General features: G+C 40.5%; 1 protein-coding gene across 7 annotated transcripts in view; it reads left to right on the top strand.

Moving 5' to 3' along the window:
• The window catches only part of septin9b (septin 9b), a gene marked incomplete at its 5' end in the record, with an annotated part of 83,268 nt that extends 59,821 nt beyond the window's left edge, over positions 1-23,447 (top strand). For 6 of the 7 annotated variants that reach the window (XM_080029588.1, XM_080029587.1, XM_080029586.1 and 3 more), the window contains 9 exons: positions 5,775-5,963; positions 9,875-10,003; positions 10,120-10,201; positions 10,471-10,608; positions 13,915-14,032; positions 17,145-17,240; positions 17,509-17,605; positions 20,508-20,559; positions 21,410-23,447. In XM_080029588.1, the coding sequence (XP_079885714.1) occupies positions 5,775-5,963; positions 9,875-10,003; positions 10,120-10,201; positions 10,471-10,608; positions 13,915-14,032; positions 17,145-17,240; positions 17,509-17,605; positions 20,508-20,559; positions 21,410-21,599 (1,091 nt within the window). In that variant the 3' untranslated portion in view covers positions 21,600-23,447. Of the gene's footprint in view, positions 1-4,945; positions 5,000-5,774; positions 5,964-9,874; positions 10,004-10,119; positions 10,202-10,470; positions 10,609-13,914; positions 14,033-17,144; positions 17,241-17,508; positions 17,606-20,507; positions 20,560-21,409 lie in introns of those variants that run through there. The other variant, XM_080029591.1, reaches the window with a different exon arrangement.
• Between the last annotated feature and the right edge of the window lie 1,247 nt (positions 23,448-24,694).

Raw genomic sequence — 24,694 nt, 5'->3', positions numbered from 1 at the left:
CACACACACACACACACACACACACAGGAAAGGGAGCAACTGCACCAGGGCGAAGATTCAGGGGTTTCGCCACATGGGAACCATGTTTTTTCAAAACATAACAGAGCTTTCAAATGTATTAGCAGACAGTGTTTAAGAGCCGTCAGTAACGGTGTAAGAGAAAGAACTGGAATGATACCCCCACAAGAAACAGCCCCCCAAAGAGTTACTTTACATCTATTGAACAAATGCACTGTGTGGAGGCAGGGAGGGAAAGAAAACAAGTATATTGTTCGGCTTGCTGAAGAAATTGCATTCCTACAAGACATTATTAAAGTGAAATCTAAAGTTATGAAAAAGTGCTTTAACAGTTAGGTTGAAGTTAAAGAAAACAGCCTTACTCATGATCCTCTTGACTTGGACATACTGTTATGTGAAAGTCTGCAGCATTTCCTTGAACAAATAGGTTCCACAATAGCATTGTTAAGTTTGAAAGACTGAATCTCTCCGGTTGATTACTGATTTGGCATTCTGATGTGTCTCAATGCAATAAAGTTGAGTTCCATGAGCCTGCTACAGAGGACCAAAGAAAATCAGTCATTATGGTTTGGATCTCATTTCCCTGCAATCGTATCTTGCATGATGGCAGCAGCTGGTCTTTCCAAAGCAAAACATCAGCATGAGCATCTAGCATGCGCATTAAACTTTTCAGATGAAGTGTTTGAATCCAGAGCTGAAAAACTATTTATGGTCAACTATAAAATCCTCCAACCTAGACCAGTTCTTTTATGTAGAGCGTCTGTCATCAACCACACCATTTGAACAGTTAGGCGTATCGGCACTAATGACATGTTGTGTATGCCATGAATCCCTTTACTGATTTCTTTTTTGTCTCCGTCTTTGTCAGCCCGCTTTTTCAGGACCTCCGCTGGAGTTAAACAACGATGCTTTATATCAATAATTTAAACTGAAGTGGCTCTTGTGGATCGATGGAAACTTTGTGTTTTAGGAGAAGACAATGAAAGCTTTGTTTTTTGGCATTGGATGGGATGTGCCCGATGGGATTTTAATGAAGGGCTTGATAGGGGAGTGTTGAGTTATGTGTGGGTCTCAACTTGTGGGAAGGGGCTTCTCTGTTACAGTCCAATAGTAAAGTGTGTCTGATCAATGGGGAACACTCACTGTTACTTTCCCAGGAGGGTAATGTTACAGGTCAGTATAAAGGGGGGAAGAAAGTGGGTTTAATCCTTCTGGATAGCGGTTATTGATATCAGTCAGCTAAATGTTTACACGTTACATAGTTTTTGGAAATCTTAACGTGATTTATTACTTTTTCTGTGAAGGTTGAGGTCAGACAAGAATGCTGCCCACAAGCACTTTTGTGTTTTCTGGTCTCCACTTGAGCTATGCTGGCATTCAGGATTAACAAAAATAAATTCTGCAGTGTTATGGTATAAGGTTTTTCCAAGAAAAATCAGTTCCCTCCTACTTCAAGACTTTGCAGTTCATCACATGTGTTCTGCCTAAATAATGAAGTGGCTAGAGTGTCACAGGATTTGTGTTTGTTTCTTTTTTTTCCAGAAGCTAATTCTCACGATGCATAATAATTTATTTTTCCTTTCTTTGCAAGTCTACTGTACAATAAATGGGGCATCATAAGGGATATGGATGGAAAATGGTCTCTAGGAAATCTAGTAGAGGAATAATAATAATAATACTGGCTCACTCCAGTGATTTCAGTATTGCTTATCAATAAGACTCAGGGACTTGGAAAACACAGATCTAAAAAAAGAGGGGTCAAAATGTACGCAGCAGAGGCGGATTATCCTTTTAGCCTCTACTAATCAAAAACAATGGATCCTACAATCCCCATATTGCAGCCAGGTAATATTTTAAATAAATGTATCTTCCCTTTATGGTAAATGTCTACACCTTTTAAAACTCAAGTTTGTAATGTAGGCTTCCTATTAAAAATAAGGTGTCTCCAAACCTATGTATATTCTCAAAGCTCCCTTCAGAGCCACAGAAAACATCCCTCAACTGTTTTCATAAGCTCATATGTAATAAGTTATGGTCCTTGAGACGATTAAACTTTCAACGTGTATATGTGTAAAATTGGAGGAGTACCCGTTTAAACTACACACTTGTTGCGGATGTAAATGCTGTGGTTTTGTCTGCTGTGATGCCTTTGTGCCAAACAGGAAAACAAACCACTATCATAATGCAGATACAACACAACAGAAACGCTACTGTTTGAGTGAAGATACACGTTCTTTTAAATACAGGCATTCAAGACAAAACTAACTTATCAACTCTAGGTGCCCTCATTTGAAGATAAAGGAACACAGCCATCTCTTTGATGGGATCTATCCATTCATGCACAGCCTTTAAATCATCTCCATTCATTAAACTAAGCTGTCAGATCAGCTAATCCTAAAGTGCTGCTTTTTGCATGTCACGAGGCGAAAAAAATACACTTGACTAGTGAATCTATTGGAAAATATATTTTACTTGCAGCTGGATAAGGCTGTTATTTTCATTTGGAGAGACTTTGTATTGCTGACGGGAGAGCGCTAAATATTTTGATGCATTTTAAGGGTCAGTTTAGGTTGATTGATGCATCTCTTTGGTTCACTGCACACAGTCTGATCCCCTTATTTGCCTCGGTTAAAAGAAAACGCAGAACTCAAAGGAATTATATTCCAGTGAAGTCTCACGTGTCCGATACATTTCTATTTTGATGCATCCACTGGGTCTGTGTCATTCCAAAACAGTTTGGATTCAGCGGCTCATGGCCTCGAGTCGTGGAGTCATACTGTATGTCTGTTAATTTGTAATGAGGTTACGCATTCATGTTCCTTGTTGGAACAATTTAACGCTCAAATGCATATCTGACTCATGAAGAGACACTTTAACAGGCTGTTGTTGATGCAAAAGGCAGAACTGTCACTCCGGTACACAAACAACTGTGTACGAAAGCGCTGAAAGCCTATTGCTAATGGCCACCTCATCCATATAGCCCTGAGAATGAAAGGGGTGTCATAAGGAAGCAGTGCTTGTGAAAATGAAAGACCACACAGTTGGACGCTCTCAGAAAGAGAAGTGAATATCAAAGCAGCATGGTGGTTGTCAGGGTTGGGTACGATTGTTTTGGCCCTCCTGGCACTGCCGTTTTCTTCCTCGTTTTTTTCTGCCATGTGTTCCTTGGTGACTCACATTTGCCAGTTCTCGTCACTGTGCCTGTGTGATTGCCTCTAGCGGAGTTGAACAGGTTGTCTATTCTTATAGAGCGGCCATGTGTGTCAGCAGATGGCCCAGGGCTGGCATATATAGTCATGGTGCCCAGGAGGCAGTTTGGTTTGGCTGCAGACCTGGAGTATGTCATTAAAGCTAATCCACATTCTGTCACTCAAAGGGGGCTACCGATGCAATCATGCTCAATGTGATGGAGTTCAGTGCAGGGTTAGCGAAACGACGCTTCGTGACACTATGCAAACATTAGCAAACACATTTTACAGGCTAAAGATTAATAGTTCTAAATACCTCGCGATTACTGTTTCACTTCCAAGACGCTGCAGTTCAACTTCAGGTCTCTCAAGGACAACGATGCAGCACTGAATTAGCTCTAGTCCACCGGGATGAGGTATTAACAGAGGGTTCACATTACAGCACGGATTGAACTGTGCACCTGAATGTCTGTGTTGCCTTTCTTACTGATAAAGTGAATGTCCGAGCTTAAGGGGAAATTGATTCTTGGTTTTGTAAGTATCTTGCAAAAACAAAACCTTGTATTTAATCATTTACTGACTGATGATGGGCACGTGGGAATTCGATTTTTCTTCTTTTCCCAAGATTTAAGCAATGGAGTTTCAGCCAAGCCGCGTGCGGTATCGCAGCGCAGTTCATTAGCTAACCATTAGACTGTCTGAGAGTTGAAAGTTGGAAAGACTGATGGATACAATGGAGATTGTCAAGGTTTGGTTACCCTTCTATTGTAGCTCTTTGTCTTGCTTGGAGGAAAGGAAAGGGCTATTGAGTTCAGTGGTATTCAGCTGACTCATCAAGACTTTGGATGTTTAATATCACAGAAACATCTTAGGACAGGGGATTTACATTCACATTGTTTAATTAGAAGGTGTTTACGCTGACTCTACCATCAGTGTTCACCCCTCCCAGAGTGTGTAAATGTGTGTTTGGGTTTTCTGTGTGACAGGTTCCGGTTGTGCCCTTAAATTAGAAGCACCCACAGGGCTACAAGGGCTGCACAAAGTGGTGATTAGAAAGACTTTTCCCAGGACAAAGTCACAGAGAGTAGAGAAGGGCTTTTTTCCCCTGTCTGTAGCCTACTACTACTTCATAGTCGTAGTAAAACCAAGAAAATTGATGCTGTGCGTGCATGATCACACGTCTTTTTAACAGCCTCACACTGTCTCTCACCGTACCTCCTTCTCACACTTTCCGTCTTATCTAAAGGCCCAGGAAGGTGAAACTCTGAGAATGGAAGTTAAGTATCAAAAAATTTTCCACTGGTATTTTTTTCTCAGTTTATATTCATGTCATCAACAGGCACAATGTAGCAAATGCGAGCAGGCTGTCGCTGTGTCAAAAGCACAAAGGCTTCTATGTTCTTCAGCAAAAAATCGTACAGATGCTGGTGCTATGAAATCGCACTCTTCTTTGTCATTTGATAGACCCAAACCAGAGCCTAAACTCTTATAGCTATAGTATGTATGCTGATCAGCCAGAGAATTAAAAGGATATGGTGTGCATGGCTGACTCCTTTAAGCCCTAGGTATATGTGGATGTGGTTTGTAGTGTCTGTGACTGCAAAACCTCACACAGACAACACCACAACTTTCTGTCATAGCACAGGAAACGTTGTCTCCTCCTCCTACATGAGGAAGCCCCTGCTGCTGCAAGCACATACTGGCACGTTTGGTAGAGCTCTGTTTTTTTATTTACTTGTTGAAGCGGTGCACAAAGCCTCCATCTTCTAGCAATTGATCCTCCTTAAATTCAGGTAAGCCATGATTTGTAGTTGGCGTCGCTTCCTCCCATCAAAGGTCTGTACATGTTGTCTTCCAAATTTATTTTTGATTATGTAATTCACCTCCAATCTGCAGCCGAACTGCTTCACATTGGGTCTCACATCGGGTCTCAAATCTCACATCATTTATTAGCCAAAGTCAGGATGTTTTCATGTGAGATACGCTGCTAACATGAGGTGGTTGCTCGTCGAACTTTATGGAAAATGAAGGACCATGTGTGTGCCTGCTCCCATATGATTTATTAGTTAGTTTTAGTTGAGTTTGTGCCCTGGGAAAAGCACCACTGTGAGAACAAGAATTATTTTAAAGTGCTCAGGGGAAAGTTAATCTTGTTTTTTTATGTTTGCATTCACATCTGCACATGTGCGTATGCGTCTCCCTGTTTGTTTTTTTGGCAGAATGTGTAAATGACAGATTATTACATTTAAGTGTTATCATTGCATAGATGCAGGTGCTCAATAATGTGAACTTGAACCCAACATCTGGTGTATCCTGTTTCACACCGGAAATGATCTGCTCAGATCAGTATCATCCACGGTCTTCACACTAAACATTTATGTATTCTGCAGTTAAGATGATTTCACTTGTGTTGCAGGTCATGCAGTTGCTTTTTTAAGTGATTGCCAACATTCCTATCACAAACTTATACAATTAATGTACAAGTCAAAAATCCAAACATTAAATTCCAAGACATTAACATATATGTTTTTCATTTCTCTGTATTTTCTCTTTAATGCATCCCCTCAGGGTCAGAGGTCAGCCTGAGCCACAACAACATGTCTGAGTCCGCCAAGCCCCACCAACCAACCCCCCAGCAGGGCAAAGGAGAGAAGAGCCATGGGAGCGACTTCAGCTACGTGGGCATCGATGCTATCCTGGAGCAGATGAGGCGGAAGGCCATGAAGCAGGGCTTTGAGCTCAACATCATGGTTGTGGGTGAGTCCGACATAGACATGACGATACATTCAATTCAACAAGTCCAAGATGTTATCTGAAACTAAGAAGAAAAAGAAAAAACACCAGAAGAATATCTGCAGGAATTTTGCTCTCGTGTTCTTGTTTTCTCCACTTTGGAAGAAAAAAAGCAATTCTGACTGTCCCTTTTAAATTATCTACTTCCTCCAGAAGTTATTCAGTGGAATTGACTTTAACTTAGTTTGCAGTTTTGTTTGTGTTTGGGTAACCGTGACCTTGTCCCAAATAAACTCTGTCCATATGCAGCTAATTAGCAACGTGTAGTGCCAATGCAGAAGAAGTGCAACGATGGCACAGTGAGATGGAAGTGTGAACATCAAGATGGATGGGGCACACACGTAACCATAACGACATTATTTCCCTTACCATTACCAAATGGTTCTACATGAGTCATCTTAACAACACAATTATTTTGCTTTTTTTTGGACTGAGTCATTCATTGCAAAGAAAAATATATATTTTTCGGTCAAGGTTGGTATGACATAAAGATTAGCTCAGCTTTTCCCATTCACTCTAGACCTTGAGTGTTGACATTGAGCTTGATCCTGGCTTAATGTTAGATTTAAATTAAACTCCTAAAATGTACCCGACAGGACTTGAAGCTGTAATTGCTACCAAATGTTTACTACAGTTATTGACTCAGTACTGATTTCATCTCAAAACGATGGTAACCATTTAAAAATTTGACAGCACACACAGCATGCGTGGGTCCTGACTTCCAAAAACACTCGTAATAATTTTTCTTATTTACAATGATCATAAAAATCCTGTTGTTGTCCTTTGTTGCAGCCATAAAAAGCAAAGACATAAAAAAAACTCTGTGTTTTGAATGTGTGTTTGTCCTTCAGTTGTGGTGTTGAGTTAGCCAGCATGGTGCCTTCCTTGAACGAGCTATTTTCTTTGTGTGCCCATGATGTAACAAAAAATACACACACACACACACACACACACACACACACACACACACACACACACACACACACACACACACACTTAAGTGGGTAAAAGTAGGATGTCGGGCTCAGAAAGTGGCATATTGATGCGATTACTCTAACAATCTAAAGCTTCCCTATAGAGAGTGTCTACACACCGCATGGAGTCTGTGCACACTTGCGTACAAACACAATTTTACATCAATGCACCTGCAAGGAGGCACATATAAAATAGAACCGTACATATGCACCTGCTGTCTTCAGAGAAAGGAATGTCAAATTGAGATGCAGTTTAGTCAACATGTTGAAAAGCTCCGGCTACATTCAAATTGCATTTTAAAACCAGGTGTTACCGTTCATATGTGCACACTACACTAGCACCACAAGAGAAATCCGTCTGATTTCTGGGCAGCATTTAGTGTACACATCTAGGTGGCATGTGGGCACTACTCCAACTAGGACTGATTCTATTCCTAAAAGAGACGTGTTGACTAATAGATGTTGGAGAATTGAGTGGAATTGTAACACAATATGGCGGCATGTCCTAAGGAATGTTTATTTATGGGAATAAACACTATCTAAGTGCACATTTCTACATAAAGCTTGAATGCATCTACCTTGTTTTTCTTCAACCTCACCTGGAGGATTTCAAACAGTGTTGTGAAATGACACTTTCACACTGTGTAGAGCTTACCATAGGGAAAAACACTGATGAGTTTAAACTTGTATGAAATGATTTGTGATTGCCAGAGGGAGGTTTGATAAACAGCACAATAGCAACGTATCAAGTTCTCCCTGGTAACGTATTGGCAGATATAGTTGCCAAACACCTCATTGGAGTCCTATTTCTCGCAGAAAGGCCAGTGTTGACCTGCCTTTTGTGCTTAGTCCATGAAGGCTTGTGGAAGAAAATGTCAGTCCCTTTTCATTTATCAAATGTTTGACTTGCTTTTGTCATTCTTCAGTCACTTGGGTGCAGTGGGTCATGGAGGTGTCTGTTATATTGTGTTCGCCTCATGCACTATATGCAGTCAGATGATATTTCACTTAGTTAGATTCCTTGCTGTTTTTTTCAATGAGATACTGAATATAATGCCCAGATAATGTAGGATAGAAATCATAATTTTGACAAAGTAGGGCATCTTTTGTGATTCTGAAGAAAACAAGTTTCCGCGGACTAACGGAAGTGTCTCTTGGATGGCTTGGAGGACGTGAAAGGTTAGAGCAGCTGAGGTCTTGGCCCTGTCCACTGTGGTTTCCTTTATGAAATGCATTTGCCTAATCCCTGCCCTCAGCCAATTGACCTTTTGGTGTCCACCACGCAGATAGCGCAGCTATGGTGTCTCTGTTTGTGTGTGTGTGTGTGTGTGTGTGTGTGTGTGTGTGAGAGAGAGAGACAGACAGACAGACAGACAGACAGAGGGAGGGAGGAAATGTGTGATTGTGGGTGCATGCAACTGAGTAGACTGAATGCAGAGTGTGTGTGAGCATGTGCTGGAAAAAGGATGCCCTGTGTGTCACAGAGGGCCTGGCAGCATGGCAACGTGCCGTGTGCCACAGCGGATGCCCATAGGGCCTGTGAACAGGGGGCGAGAGAGAAATAAAAGGGACGCTAATAAAACCAGCCCAGGAGTTGTTAGTTGTTAGGTAGTTGTTGTGCGTATGCGAATCCCTTTTGTGCAAGTTATTCAATCACAAATAATCACAATCTTATTTTTGTCCGCCTAAGGACACCCTATCTTTCTGTTTTAATTTTTTTTATTAAAATAAACTAAAAATACCTGGATGTGTTTCCAAGAACCAAATGTCATAGATGTATAATTTCAATAAATATTAAATTGAAATAAATGTTCCTGTTTTTTCTCTGTGTCCGTGTATATTTGTCTTAATAGCCTGGTCAGTCCCAGGGTAGAACATTTTTGGAATTTATTTGGCACAGTTTTCTATTTTAGTGAGTTTACACAGTAGGTTTGTGTCACAGAGGTACTTTCTGAATACCTAACATGCACAGTTATTGGTGTGCTAAGTGGGCATCTTGTATTATCCACTAGATACCAAATATAATGTAATCACTGACTATTATGGTGATTATGCATTAAACAAGAGAAACTACATTTTTATCCACCACATTATTTTCAATTGGGATAATGCAAACATAGGCCTGTCACAATAATGCACTGTATTCTTTGCTTATTTAGTAAACAAACTTGGTTGTTCTTAACTCTTTGGGGTGCTTCATCACTACTTCCAGCGTGTTGAACTAAAAATATATCAAAAAGACAACCGTGCACGGTAGAAAAATACTGTAGACACAACTTAAGGGAATTTGTCCCTTGGTGGTTTGGCTGTAGTGCTGTACCTTTCAAATTCATATATTGGATGTGTGTGGGTGTAGGGGTGTGTGGTCTATTCAATACATCTGTCCTCTTGGCCTCTACAGCTCTTCTGTCAGACCCTGCAGCTGTCCTGCTTTTGTCATGGTCTATTAACAGTACACACACACACACACACGTGCACATACACACACACTCACAATACTCCACTCAGGATGAAGTCATGAACATACTCCATCTCCCTCTGTTCTTTAGTGAGAAGAAGCCTTAAAAAAGAAACGTTTGTGCTTCAGCTGAATGAGGCTCTTGTATTCAATAAGTTTGGCCTTGTGACCGTCTTGGGATAAAACCATCAGTAAATGTGTTCCTCTAACTGGTGTGTGTGTGTGTGTGTGTGTGTGTGTGTGTGTGTGTGTGTGTGTGTGTGTGTGTGTGTGTGTGTGTGTGTGTGTGTGTGTGTGTGTGTGTGTGTGTGTGTGTGTGTGTGTGTGTGTGTGTGTGTGTGTGTGTGTGTGTGTGTGTGTGTGTGTGTGTGTGTGTGTGTGTGTGTGTGTGTGTGTGTGTGTGTGTGTGTGTGTGTGTGTGTGTGTGTGTTTTTCCTAATCAGGGCAAAGCGGCCTTGGGAAGTCCACTCTGATGAACACTCTCTTCAAATCCAAGGTGAGCCGCAAGTCAGTGCAGCCCGACCCTGAAGAGAGGATCCCCAAGACCATCGAGATCAAGTCCATCAGTCACGGTTGGCCAGTGTTCACGTTGAATTGCCTACAGCTCAAATATTAATGACATGCATCCATTTTCCTACTGTTTGCATGTGTAAAAGTAAAATTAATGAAACAATTTCTCTTTGCCTAGATATTGAGGAGAAAGGAGTGAGGATGAAGCTGACTGTAATTGACACTCCAGGCTTCGGGGATCAGATCAACAATGAAAACTGGTGAGCTGGGGTTACCCATGAGACAACAGAACTGGTTATATCTTATACAGACACAAAAATGGCTAAATGCTTGTTTTGGCATATCATGACTTGACCAAGTTGTGTTATATGTATCTAGTATAACATTGCAGAATGTAACTCTGTGCTTGAAACCAGAGTCAAACCACATTCTTCCATCAATATGAATAATGATACTGCCATAGCTTCAATAACTGTAAGCTTATGCAAAGTTAGCATCTGATGTCTGAACTCTTCTGTCCTTTTGTCAGCTGGCAGCCCATCATGAAGTTCATCAACGACCAGTACGAAGCCTACCTGCAGGAGGAAATCAACATTGACAGGAAGAAGAGGATCCCGGACTCCAGGGTGCACTGCTGCATATACTTCATACCTCCCACGGGCCACTGGTGAGATCACATACTGTATTAACGAGACGCTCACCCTGGACCCCGTGACTACGCGCCTCACTTTTTCTTCCTCATTCCCTCCAGTCCCTCCCACAGCTGCATAGATGAATCAGGCATTCCCCAGACCAATTGTGTGTCCACAGCTCTTTAAAACGTGTCCTTCTCCTGCCATTCCTTCTCCTCTCTCTCTCTAGTGACTGACCACATGCTGAAGTCATTACGTCCTTAGAGACACTGAAGTATCATTAAAGGGGTCCGATTTCACCAAGTAATCGTGCACTCTTTAGTTCACTTAGTTGGCAGAGATATGTAGAGAGTGCAGTACTTTGAGTAAGAGAAATTGTAGTGGTTGAGGCAATATCATATTATATACGTTTGTATAAAGTATGCTGAACTTTTACCTGACCATCTTTTATATAGGCTTACTGATTCATGTGTTTACCACAAAGGATCCTTATGCCAAATGCGCACACAGATAATATAGAGTTGATGGTAAAATCTTGATAGGAGTATATTTTATTGTACACATGCAGATAAAACCGCGCAAAACACAAACGTTTGTCAACTGTAAACAAGCACTCTTTCGCTACCCATCGGATGGCATATCTCCGTGACGGCTCCCTCCACCACTGCTTCATATTTCCGCGCACCAGTAACTCAACAGTTGTCCACTTAAAGGCTCTATGAGTAGGAGGGGGGATGACATGTGTGTGTCTGTGTGCCCCGCTGTTTGACAGACCCCCTCATCATCCCCTCTTGTCGCCACAGCTGCTGCTTCCGAGAATGTGTGTGTGTTGTGTGTAAACCAGTTAGTGTAGTGGACTCTTAAGCTAACACTTGTGTAACTACACTTTTGCGGATTCCCTGAATATGTTTGTGAATTGTCTTGCTTACAGCTGCTCAGTTCAGCAACACCCAAAGCACTATCCTCTCACTTTTTCATTATGAGGCCATATTGCTTCCCTACATCCTGAAACATTGTCTCTAATGAGGCATTTCAAAGTATAGATGCAAAAATCTGTCATGAAGTTGCGTCTTCCTTACAGCCATCCAGAGAGTTGTAGGCAGGCAAACAGAGGAAGACATTTGTTGGGTCTACTGTTTCAATATGACAAACAGTTAGATGTATGTTAAGACATATTTTAAAGTATATGTGCTTATGTGTAGACATGTGGAGTTTCAACAGGCATAATACAGTACGTGTTTGCAATTGAATTTCTATTTGCCAAAAAAATAAGATTGAACCTTAATAGTAGTAGTTATATTGTAATGATTTGTTTTCCTACCACATGCTTTAGCCGGCTTATATCAGGGGGGAAGGCTGGAACACATAACTTGAAGCTCTAAATTCATTCTCTCTTATTTTCTTTTTCCTTATTTTCCGCTTTTTTCATTTCGCACAGTAACACAAGTTGACGTTTTATATTGGGGCCTGTTACCAATTACACGGACACAGTGCCAAAGGCCTCTGGACGCCTCTGCCATGTGACCACAGTTCAAGAATGACAAGCAGGAATATGATGTCAGAACTTCCTTTCTAGCTCATCTAGGTCTCTATTATTGGAGATATGCTGTAGTTTTATTTTTGATATTTCTGACTAAAAAGTTGTACAGCACAGTTTGTATTTATAGAAGCTCTAATGTAATTTTGCCTGTCAGCGATTTGCGTCTGTGGCTTCAGATAAATGAACAGTTCTTGGTGAATCAGAACGCAGTCTTGGCATCAGTAGACATTTCTGATAATGGCGGAGTCAGCCACACTGTTTTCCCTCTGTGCAGTTTTGGTTGTAACCTCATTTAACAACGTCTTTCCTGAGAATAAAGGAAGGCTGCACTTTGACTCTCATCAACCCGGGGCTGTTTCATATCTATTATATAGAAAATAAGGAAGGAAGGAAGGGAGAGTTATCTGCCACTTCTTATTTGACCGCAGAGATTCTCTTCTCAATCTATATAAACATGACCGTATTTTTCTCTCCCTTTGACAATTTAAAAATTAGAACTTGTGAAGGTACGCAGGCCTTTAAGAGGACATCTGTGCATGCGTGCATACATAGATATGTAATTGCTGTTCAGGCAAAAAAGACATGTACACATGAAAGTATGCGTGTATGCTCAATCATGCATGTGACGCAGCTCACATGCCTATTTGTATGTTCTTGCATCTGTGCAAAGCCAGTGACACATGTCAGTTTTCTCCTCATTACAAAAAATGCATAAAAAATGGTGTGCTCTCTATTTGTGGTTGACTGCATCGCTTAGCCTGTCACCTCTCTTTGCCTTTGTGTGGGTCTATGTAACACATGCTCCCCTGTGTTTCACGTTGATGGTGACAAGCTTGTCAGTCAGTGAGCCAGTGAGGCCTCTCCTCCAGCTGGCCCTGGCTCTGTGAACCGGGCCAGTTAGCCTGGCTTGGCTGGGCCTAATTGGAGGGCAGAGCAAAGTGCATGAAGGAAGCCTGCCTGGGGGAGCAACTGGAGGCAATGTTGTGACAGAAGAAAAAAAAACATGGAGGGTACAGAGAGATAGGGAACATACGGGAACAGAACAGCAGTGCTGAACAGAGGGTCGTAAGGGCAGTGCTAATCAGTGCGCTGCTAGGCACACATATTTGTTTGTTACAGGAGAAAAAGTGAAAGCCTTACAAGAGAGCATTGCATTAATAACAAAATGTGGAGAATATAATTGTGTCAAGTTAAATGAAAGCATAACATTAAAGACAATTGGGAGATTGCGGAATAAAGATGGCATTAGACTGTTTTATGTATTAGCCCTTTAAATTGAAAGTAAATCTCTTCTGAAGTTTACTTTAATCCCACCTGGGTGATTGTAACAGGGAAATGTTTCAGGGAGTAAATGAAAAAAAATTGTAAAATACAGTAAGGAATATGTCAACATGAGAAATAAGGGTTGACTGAATGTAATAGAGTATGATTGCCACCTAGTGGTCAACCTGTTTAATTACATGCATATTCTACAGATTCACATGCTGTAAATTTCTATAGTGGAAGCTTTGGGCCAGTGAAATCACTTGGTAGAAAAAAAGGAATACCTTCATACTGGACTACCACTAGCATCTAACTGTTCTGTCAATCAGATATGATATTGGGTAAAGTTTAACATCCTGCTGGTTCTGTGAGCAAGGAAAGATGCATGAGAAGCGATGTTGGGAGTTAACATATATTTGCCACTCTTTGATACCTGCTGGCTCCTCATGCGGCTCAAGACTTATTCAGGGGTGCATCCAAACAACATGCACATCGGTTCATACGTTTAATTGGAGCTGTCATCTCTTTCTCCCCGCAGCCTGAGGCCTCTGGATGTGGAGTTTATGAGGCGTCTCAGTAAGGTGGTCAACATCGTCCCCGTCATCGCCAAGGCGGACACACTCACCCTGGAGGAGAGGGACGATTTTAAACAGGCGGTGAGTATTTGTGGATGCGCGTGGGTGTTTGGATGGCAGATGTGCTTTTTAAGAATGTCCAAAAATATTCAGTTTGTCAGTAGTATGTGAGCGGGGGTTTCCCTTGTGCCATTAATGTATTTGGTTACACTTTCCTCCCATCACACCTACAAAAGCTGTAACAGGTCTTTAAAGTAAGCTTAGAATAAAAGGAGGGGTGCATCAACAGGTCAAACAGTCAGCTGATTCCCCCCACAAACACATGTGTACGCATATCCACAACCACAGGTCGGTAACGCATGAAGAGCTGCCAGGCACCACAAACAAAAGCCATCTGGGCCAACCCACATGGTGCCCATCCTGGGGAAATACCGTACCAATCCCTATAACTGTAACACTTCCACTTTCATGCTCAGTCCAGACTGAAACATTTAAGAACTATTTATTGCAAGCATTTATTTACTGAGCGGGGTTGCACATCTCTCAAGGCTGGCTCTTATTTCAATGGGGAACCTCTGCCCGGTTGCCAACCGAGCAGGCAGGCCCTTCATTACCAGTGAATTACTAGTCGGCCAAGTTCAGAGAGATCTCCGCTGGTCCACCAGACCACAATTAAGGAGTTTCAAAAAGAAGCATTTTAGAGAACAATGGGTATTTATTTTTGGGGCTCCTCGAAAAGCAAAATAATATATCTCAAGGGGCTTATCCTGACACAATAAAATGTCTTTGTATTCATCCATTTCTATGAATAATCTGAGTGGATTTCCCTGTTTTTGATACTTTGGTGGTGGTCGAAGCGGTTTTTACAATTTGCAGTTTTCTGATCTTGAAGTGCTGCTCACTCTTATTTGCCATGTGCGGTCACTTGCATGGCACCACTTAGGTCCAAACTAAAATATAGGCCTAGTATAACTATTGGATAAGGACACAATTCATTTATACATTCATTTTGATGTCTCCAAATAATTTCTGTGATCTACTGGATTTTCTTCTAGCACCACCACAAGGACATTACATTTAAATTTTTTAGCATGTTAGCATGCTTAAATTAGCCATTAGCTCAAAGCATTGCTGTGTCCAAGTAGGCTAAAGAGCAGTTCGCATGGCCGTAGACTCTTTTCAATATTCCCATTAGTCTACTAGGATATATGATTTTAAATCACACGCTGGCACCATCAAAAGAACAGCATGGCCACAGTCAGACTCAATATTTGACAGGTACGCAGGCTGTAATTTGAAAGTTGCTTTAACTCGCTATGTTATAGGCTAGTTGTCACAATTATAGCAAACCGACATACAATGAGACTTCTCAGCTTAAAAATCGGCCAATGCTGTGACGTCACAGTCGTCACCTCCTTATCATGGCCTTCCCTGCTTAAACAGATTATTTTGCCACCTGGCTAGAGCCTTGAACAGTTTCTGCTGCATCCCTTCCTCTGTGTGTTACTTTTGGATAATTCTCAATCCACAGGAGGCAGACGGCCACCTGCTATTCTCCGCCATGTCCATGTCCATATTTATTTTTAGAGACGCACGATGGGTTGATTTTTTTTTTTAAAGCACGATGGGAGTCTTAGCTACTGCTTCCCCCCTGATGCCTGTACTGTCCAATGAGAACAGAGCAGGCATTGGACCAGGCCCTAGCAGAGAAGGGAAGCCGCAGGGCCTGTAGTAGCGGGATTGTTTTGGTTGGCCGCACATGCTCTGTATGACCCTGTGTAGATTATTGACCAAAAGCCTCTCGTGCCAAATGGTTTATTTTGTCCCATTTTCCCCTACAGTGACTTCCCATGCAAACAGAACAAGAAGGGCTTTTCTATTAAATGTCCAGCCAGTGTATCCAGCTGTGAGTGTCTAACCAACAGTTGATGTGGCTGTTTTGTAGAATTTCACTTGGTTTTGCATCCTATAATGTAAGCCTGAGAAAGCTTCCAGGGATAAACAATGAAATGTTTGATCAAAGACCAAGTCGAAATGGTCAGAGTATAGTAATTGTGGGTGGGAAAGAGAACAGTCGTTCATTAAAATGGCATTTCTCTCAGAAGCTTGTCTGTCGGCTTCCCTGCGTCATCGCCTGAGTCTCAGCCATTATAAAGACATACAGCACAGAAAATTGGGGTGGTTGTTTAATAAGCTATACCTCTGTCTGGATGTTTTTTTCCTTATTTTCCAAAGAGCGGTTAACCTCCATGTTAACTCCTCTGTGCTGAGGATATTAGGAGCCATTTAGTGTCAACACCAGCCAGTGTTACATATCTATGGTTGCGTTCCAAATCGCATACTCTTTCTTTTTTCTATTCTACATACTACATCCGACGATAAAGATAATCTAGTTAGGATGCAGTAGGCATACTATTGGGACATACTTTACTCTCTTATTTCATCATAACATTGCGCCTTGATCTTGCCTCTTGCTTTTATAGCCGTCGCATCCCCGTTTGTTTTCATATGGAGGCTTCGTCGATGTGACGTCACTTCACGTGCGCAATGGATTGTGGGTCAGAATCGCCCAATTAGGATGCAGTTTTCAACACTAACAATCTTGGCCGCATGAAGTAGGACATCCGGGTACTTCTAACCATCCTAAATCTGGCCACAAGAATCGGGACATCCTAAATCTTCTTTCTACATACTATATAGTAGAAAGTATGCAATTCGGAACGCAACCCAACCCAACCCAAGTGTTTATTTAAATACTTTAGCGGGTAAGAGCAGCTTCTATTCAAGTATCCGGCCCAAAACTTCAAACAGGATTCAGTCGGAGCATGGAGTGTGTTTGAGAGTGAGTGATTGACACCGATGTTGGCTGTGAGGCAAACACAGGGATGGCTAGATGATGGATAAAGTGTTTTGGGCCCTGATTGGTTTACCGATCCTACTTCCAACAAAACTTTCAGCTCTCATTACGGAGTCTATGTGTAATGATGTTGGTTATGATTCAGAAAACTTCTTCCTGAAGTTTGATTACCAAGAGTTCAAAGACAGCTTTAGAGTGGTGAAATACCCATTGCTGTTGAACTGAATGAGTTGGACAATGATATGCTTGATAAGATAACTTTGCATGGGTTACTTTGTATGTTCTGACCATTTGATCTGAATGCTTGTGTGTGTCATTGTGCTTGGCTTTGTGCAGATAAGGGAAGAGCTGCGAGCCAACGGGATCGACGTTTACCCTCAGAAGGAGTTTGATGAGGATGCAGAGGACAGGGTGATCAATGATAAAATAAGGGTAAGTGTCAGATTTCAGCAGCCACTCTGGTAGAGAGTCAGTCCTCCTCTTTTGCAAGTTTAAATTCAGGCATCAATCAAGTTAAATGTAATTTATTTTTAATTTTTTTTCCTATCCTTTCCTGTTTTTATTTGAAAAGATCGTACAGTAAAAGCGATGGTTGTCAGTCGTTCAACAAATACATCTTGACCTGAAAAAATATCACTGTATACATCACTGACTGTGCATTTATGCGGGCATGTGTTTTTCATGTCTGTGCACTCAACAGGAGATGATCCCCTTTGCCGTTGTGGGCAGCGACCAGGAGTACCAGGTGAACGGCAAGAGGATTCTGGGAAGGAAAACCAAATGGGGCACCATAGAAGGTAATGCACTTGAATCCTGAGACACGTGTATACACATACAATTGCACAGCTAGCTATGCAGACAATAGAAAATGAATCATGAAGCAGAATCATGTATGTTCCCTGATGGACTACACACATTGTTCCCATGCCCCTGCCAGCATCGGTCAAGGCTGGAAACCTACTGAGATAAATACAAAAATCAGAAATAAAATAAAAATTGCCTATTTTATGTCCATCTGTAAGCTGGAATTAGTCAAACACTAAGAAAGCTAATTTACTACCCATACCCGAATCACACCTGTTCTGTTGACAGTGCCAAGTCTGTCTTAATGACACCATTGGGTGATATAATCACATGCATGCTACCTGTCAGGTTGTGGCATGTACACAAAGTACCAACAAAAACAAGTTTTAACAGTTTGCAAAGAAGGTGAATAATTGTCTATACTTCTTTGTTTTCTTTTCAACATATGGGAAGTAACAAGCGGCAGCTTTAAAATTCTGGACATCTGGTTTTTACCGCCTGTTGTTTGACTACCAGACGTTTGTTTGCATATGTCTCTCTGAGTCTGTAACTAAGAAGGTGTACTAAAAACACATGTAGACAGACTTGCATATTATTCCGAATGTAGAATATACAAAGCACCTTGTCTACTTCATGTGATTCAGAGCGGTTGGGAGCAGTCCACTTTTCACTGTTCACCAGAAATATGACCTTCAAAGAGATTTTGAGGAAGATGTTCAAATCAACATTATGCCCACGTAGCTCCAAGAAGCTTGGGGGTTGTTCAGCTCCTAAGTTGAGGTACTTGTGCTGTAGTATTTACATTATATTTCCACTTAAGGGGCGCAGACAGTTTGTCAGACGACCCCCAAACACTGAATTCAAGCCACAGTACACTTTGAAGACAGTGAAGCATGGTGGCACAGACATCATGTTATGGGGATGTTTCTCATACTATGGTGTCGGGTCTATTTATCGCGTACCATCGATCATGGATCAGTTTGGATACATTAGAATACTTGAAGAGGTCATATTGCCCATTGCTGAAGAGGAAATGCCCTTGAAATGGGTGTTCCAACAAGTCAACGACCCCAAACACACCAGTAAGCGAACAAGATCTTGGTTCCAGACCAACAAGATTAACGTTATGGAGTGGCCAGCCCAATCCCTGGACCTTAATCCAATAGAAAACATTGGTGACAAAACCAAGAAATGCTGAGGAATTGTGGAATATAGTCCAATAGTCCTGGGCTGAAACACCTGTTCACAGGTGCCATAAGTTGGTCAGCTCCCTGCAACACAGATGTAAAGCAGTTCTCAGAAAGAGGTTATACAACTAAATATTAGTTCAGTGATTCATAGGAAAGCTAAATCTTCATGCATTTTTCAGTTGATACAGTAAATGTTTGAGTTGTAGAAAAATGCAGAAACTGCTATTTTTTTGAACAGTCTAATATTCCTTTTTCTTCAAATGTTTCTTCATATTTGGATTTGGAATAGAATGTGCAATGTCCCCAATGCATTTGCGTGTTTGGAAATAAAAGCTATGATAAGGATTTTGATCTTGCCTCACTTGTTTAAACACACTGCTATTATTTTGAACACAACTGTATATATAGTATATCACTCTGGTTAATAATTAAAATAAGGTAATATTGAACTGAGAAGATGACATTTATGGTGTAGGGCCATGAATCCCTTTTTGAGTTGAACATTTTAAAGGTCACTATTCCCTCCTCAGCAAGCGTTATAAAGTCAACCCCACAGAACAACAGGGCAAGAGAGGTGAAGTGTGCGTACTGTGTGACAAATGCTGTCTTATCTGGTTAAAAGAACAAAGGCTCCATTTATTCTAAAGCCAGGCGATGGGAGAGAGCAGAGAGAACAAGGAAAAGGAGGAGAGAGGAAGCCGTTGGGCTGCGGGACTTGGCGGCACCGGCATCATAATTTAGGCCTCAGAATTCATGTCTCTATGTATCACATATAGAGAAGAAACTGCTTGTTTCTTAGGGGTTCCGGGGACAATTATAGATAAAGGAGCATGGGTAGGCATGCATTTAAATATATATTCTGTAATTGTATATAGAGATTTTTCCATAGTTCCCCACGAGCAGAGAGAGTGGAGATACCAGCAATGCAGCTTGCTACTAGTTAGTGTGTTTCCCTCGACGACGGCACTAATCATTGCTCACAGACCCAGCAGTTATTCCTCTTGCCTCCTCGCAAGAGAATTTCATTTCCTGCCCATAGATTTCAAAGCATTACAAAAAATAGCAACCTCTTTCTTTCATTTACATTCTTGACATAATCTATAATTAAAACACGTGTTAGGCCGACTTTCGCTGGGAGTTTGTTAAAAAATGTCTCACTTAAAGTTCTCCAATATAGTGGAGAGCCGAGAGGTATTAAATTACTCGAAAGCGGAGGAGTGTTATATTGGCTTAAGAACATTGCTTGAGATGTCATGTTAGGAGGATGCCCTCAGGTTGACTTGTGAGCAACACTGCCCTTCTGTGGTGCTGTTGAGCAATGGCAAGTGAGCTGTAATAGAATGGGATTTTAATGGGATCATAATAAGTTATCTCATTATTTCTTTTTTAAATACTTTATTTTTGGATTTTATTTCTTCTAAAGGACACAAACAAACAAGTGAGAAAGTTAACACACAAACAAAAGAAAATGAACAACTAACATGGCGTACTCTACTTAATAGGTTTCTAAGGACATTGTTTAAACCAAAGGTAAATGTTAAGCAAACAATAAAAAGTCAAAAGAATGCCATGAATGTCACTTCAGCGCTGCTATATAGTCCAGGAAAGGCTGGTATCTCATTATTTCAAATGATGTCAAGTGTTGGGCATCTTTCCCTAATTCAACTGTTGTTTCCCTTTTTGTCTCCTCTTTCTCTCTCCACAGTTGAGAATATTGCACACTGTGAGTTTGCTTACCTGCGTGACCTCCTCATCAGGTGAGCTTCCATCATTCTCTAGTTTTTTATTTGAACATATTTTACGAAACAGAGAGACTGCCTTAAGACTTGTTTGAACTGAAGCGCCCGCTAGATCGCAAATCACTCACTCTATTCTATAGAGGTGTTTAAATGAATTGGAAACAGCCCCGAGGCTCTGTGAAGCTTCACTTCCCTACTGAGATCAATACTAATTCAATTTAGATGGGTTGAGTGCTCCCCTAGACAATGTAATAACAGGCATTTATGCAATGGTTTTCCATGTAATGTTACTATGTAAGTTGCTTGTTAGCACAGGACTCATGGTTTAATGCTGGATAGAGAATTTCCTTTTCATGGCTCCCAAGATCCCACTACATTTATACACATTGAACCCTTTCAGCCAAAAATCACAGTGGATGTCCACATTTTTGCAATTGTGTGGTGCTTTCACAATGCCAATAGAATGCTTCAGTTTTGAATCAGTTTATATTCTTAAACAGCAATAAAAACAATATTAGATGGTATAATGTAAGCCTTTTCTCAGCCTCTGAAAATATGTTATGTTGCTAAGTTAAAACGGCAATCAATACAAAGGAAGTAGACTAAATGGTTGAATGTATTTGTTTATTTTTTGTTCAGAAGGTAAACATGTTTACATCGATCTTACTTTATCAAAACACATTATATAATTGTGTTGTACTGTAAAATAAATAAAAATTAACATCATTAATAATGTACCAAGGCACCCACTTTGGGCAACCACTGGGAGAAAAATGTTTTAAGTAACTCCTATTTCAGTTGTAGGCGGTTTTCGGTTAAGGTATAGATAATACTTACTGGTACTGTAACTGGGACTTCTTTCTTTCAGGACACACATGCAGAACATCAAGGACATCACAGGCAGCATCCACTATGAGACGTATCGTGTCCGCCGCTTAAATGAATCCAATGCGCATTTCAGCACACACCCGCCTGACCAGCCAAAGACCAACGGTCAGCCCCAAGTGCAGGCCAACGGAATGGCTGCTCAGCATGAAGTCCTGACCCACGAGATGTAGAGAGTTCAATCGCCAAGTAATGATATGAGGATACAGCCAGGCAAAAACATTCACTTGCACACGCATTCTGTTTACATGAACAAGCCCACGTGCACACACACACACACACACACGCACACACACACACACACACACACACACACACACACACACACACACACACACACACGCACACACACACACACACACACTCATGCTGTGAAGGCCATTTTTTGTTACCTAGAAGGACTTTTTTTTCTGCCAAAAAGAAACTACCTAACCACAGCTTTTAATTTATCAGGAAGTCAGAGGATTCAACATTGTCCTTCCTGGGCTTTATTCATATTTCATTTTTTTCCATCATTACAATTCTGAGCAATATCATGTCGTCCCTAAAGATCCAAATTAGTGTAGAGATATACACAATATACACTCTAGTTTTTCTTTTCCTGACTGGCTGTCCAATGTGATCTTAATTCAGGATTGTTTATAATAAACCATAATGGCAGTCAGATCACGGTAAACACGAGTAAAACCATAAATGACTCAATATGATGGAAAAAAAGAGGGTCCCATAAGAAACAAAAAAAGGCTATTGTGTACAGAATTCCTTTGCAGGATCCTTGGTTGATTTTGAGGTTTAGCCATGCAGAGCTGTCCAGATGAGGGGGAATGGCATATTCAAAAATGAAGTACAACATTGTGAGATAATACTAGATTAGCTCTAAACTATGAGTAACAGTTAGTCCCACTGGCCTGGTCTGCTTTGTGTTGTGGTGTATAGTTTTGTATAGATACAAGGGTTAGGTAGGGATATTTAGATTAGGTTTATAGTATTATGGAGGAAGTAAAGATATTGTTGACACCTCTGCGCTGCACAATAATAACGAGAGAAAAAAAAACAGTAGCAGTGTGGAGCAGCTTTGGGAGAAATGAGTCCTCTTGTCTTTTATCCGCAGTGTTATGATGATTTTAAAACGCCCTTTTTGCCAAACCATCCTGTCTCTTTCTATATAATGCCAATGTTATGTAATACAGTCATACCTTGCATTTTAAATTGATCATTTATTATTGTATTTTATTGCTGTTGTACGCGTTCTAATATTATTGTATAAGATGGAGGTTGTGGACTAATCTGTGCAAATGTCGTCCCATGCAGATATTTTGTCCATTGTTTTCTGACTGTAAACCAAAATAAAAGTTTTTTTTTATGTTGTAAAGAGAAGCACATACAGTAGAGTTGATTTTATGAATAGCTATTTATGTGTATGTTAAGTGTAATCAGTTGATTTCAACTTTCATTCCAGCTGTGTGCTTCCAGAAGTTTGTTGCAGGTCTTTAACAGTGATGATCTTTGGACTTTAGCCAGTGTTTGCTTTTTGTTGTCTGCAGCCATACACTATGTTGTTCCCTGTTTTGCTAAGCTGCACTATAACTACCATCAATGGACTTAACCTGCTAGTACAGTGCAGATGTGCTCTATATTTGTGCATTCATTATTAATAAATTACAACCAATCCTGCCAATAGATAATGGTTTGACCCATGAAATAACATGATGCAACGGAGAGTTGTTGACATTTGTGACATTTTATAGAAGCAAATCTAAATTTAAAACATTCTCTGAATTTTCTAACATATATTGTCAGCGGTGTAATTTCTGCATCTGCGTCACAACAGAAAATATTTTGCATACAATACACAAGAGATAATACATTAAAACAAACAACTGTTGTATTCCGGATAACGTTATTGGGTTACACTGTGTTTACTATTGTAAAATTGTGGTGTAATTTGTTATGGTATTCTAGATTAAGGGTTTATCTTTGCTATGCTATCTCAAAGAATAAAGATTGATATTTTTAAAGTTGATTGTCTTGATTGTCAAAATTTTGTTTTTCACACAAAAAGGGACCTAAGCTGATGCTACTTTGTGCTGATAACTCTCAAAGGTAACCGCATGAAAATATGTCAGCATTTCATCAGTTAGTAGCTTAGGTTAAGATTGACAACGTTATTTATTTGGTTAAGAACGTCTCCTTTTTTCAAATATTGCTCTCCTCTCATAGTCTTTTAGATTTCTCCTCAGATCTTGTTAAAGGAGATAATTATGTGTGTCAATGTTTCTTCAAAACATTTATACACTTTTCATTTTTTCTGGAAGTGTCATCTTTTAATCAACTGAACACATTGTTTACTACAGTACATTTACTGTACATTTTCTTCTTCAAGCTTTCTTAGCCATACAAATCAGAGCCCTACATTTGTTTCCACGTACATGAAACAACATCATCAAATACCATTGTGTAAAAAAACACAAATTTCTTCGATTAATAGCTGGCTGGGAAGTTGGAACCAGATCTAATAAATGAACAATAAGTCAAATAGGCCTATATATATATTCCATTTTTCTTTTAGTGATTGAGAAATCTGTGGGTGAAAATATTACACTATGCTACATCCTATAATAAATTGCCTGACTTTGGTAAAATGTGTCAACAATATTCTCAGCAGTCAACCTATTGGGGAACATTAATCTTGATGTAATCTTGTTCATTAACTGAAATGTTATTTTGCTCAGCTCCTAATACCTTGCTTTCATAGAGATAAAAACAAAACATGCAGCGTGTCAAATTCAATACAAACCTTTCTGGGAGGAAATGTGTATACTCAGCTCTGCAGTAGCATCACACCAAGCTCACACAGCACTGGTTTAATAGAGGTTCTCATTTACACCTCCTGTCACACTCTTTCCCAACTACCATACTGATAGTTGACAGTGTTGTTTGTCAAAGGGCATTGTAACACTTTCACACGTTTGAGCTCCTGCAGTGGATTCTCCTGCCATCTCTGTGTTGGATTTATTGGTTTGAAACCCTTCTTGGACCTAAACAAACGGTTTGCCAGGCAGCCATCCTGAATCATGAAGTGAGTGATAATAATACTGTTAAAAAACAACTGTGACACTGCTATTGCATCACCAGATCCACTTGCTCGCACAGATACTAGACCAATTTGGCGGGGCATATGAACTCACATTTGTAGGCTAATTTATTATTGGTAGGCCTACATTTCAGCAGCATATTTTCATTTCTTTCTAACAAGAGAATAGACAAG

This window comes from Ammodytes marinus (assembly GCF_949987685.1).
Source record: "Ammodytes marinus genome assembly, chromosome: 6".
Taxonomy (NCBI): domain Eukaryota; kingdom Metazoa; phylum Chordata; class Actinopteri; order Uranoscopiformes; family Ammodytidae; genus Ammodytes; species Ammodytes marinus.
The sequence above is the reverse complement of the archived record's forward strand: the minus strand, read 5'-3'. Positions and strand labels throughout refer to the sequence as shown.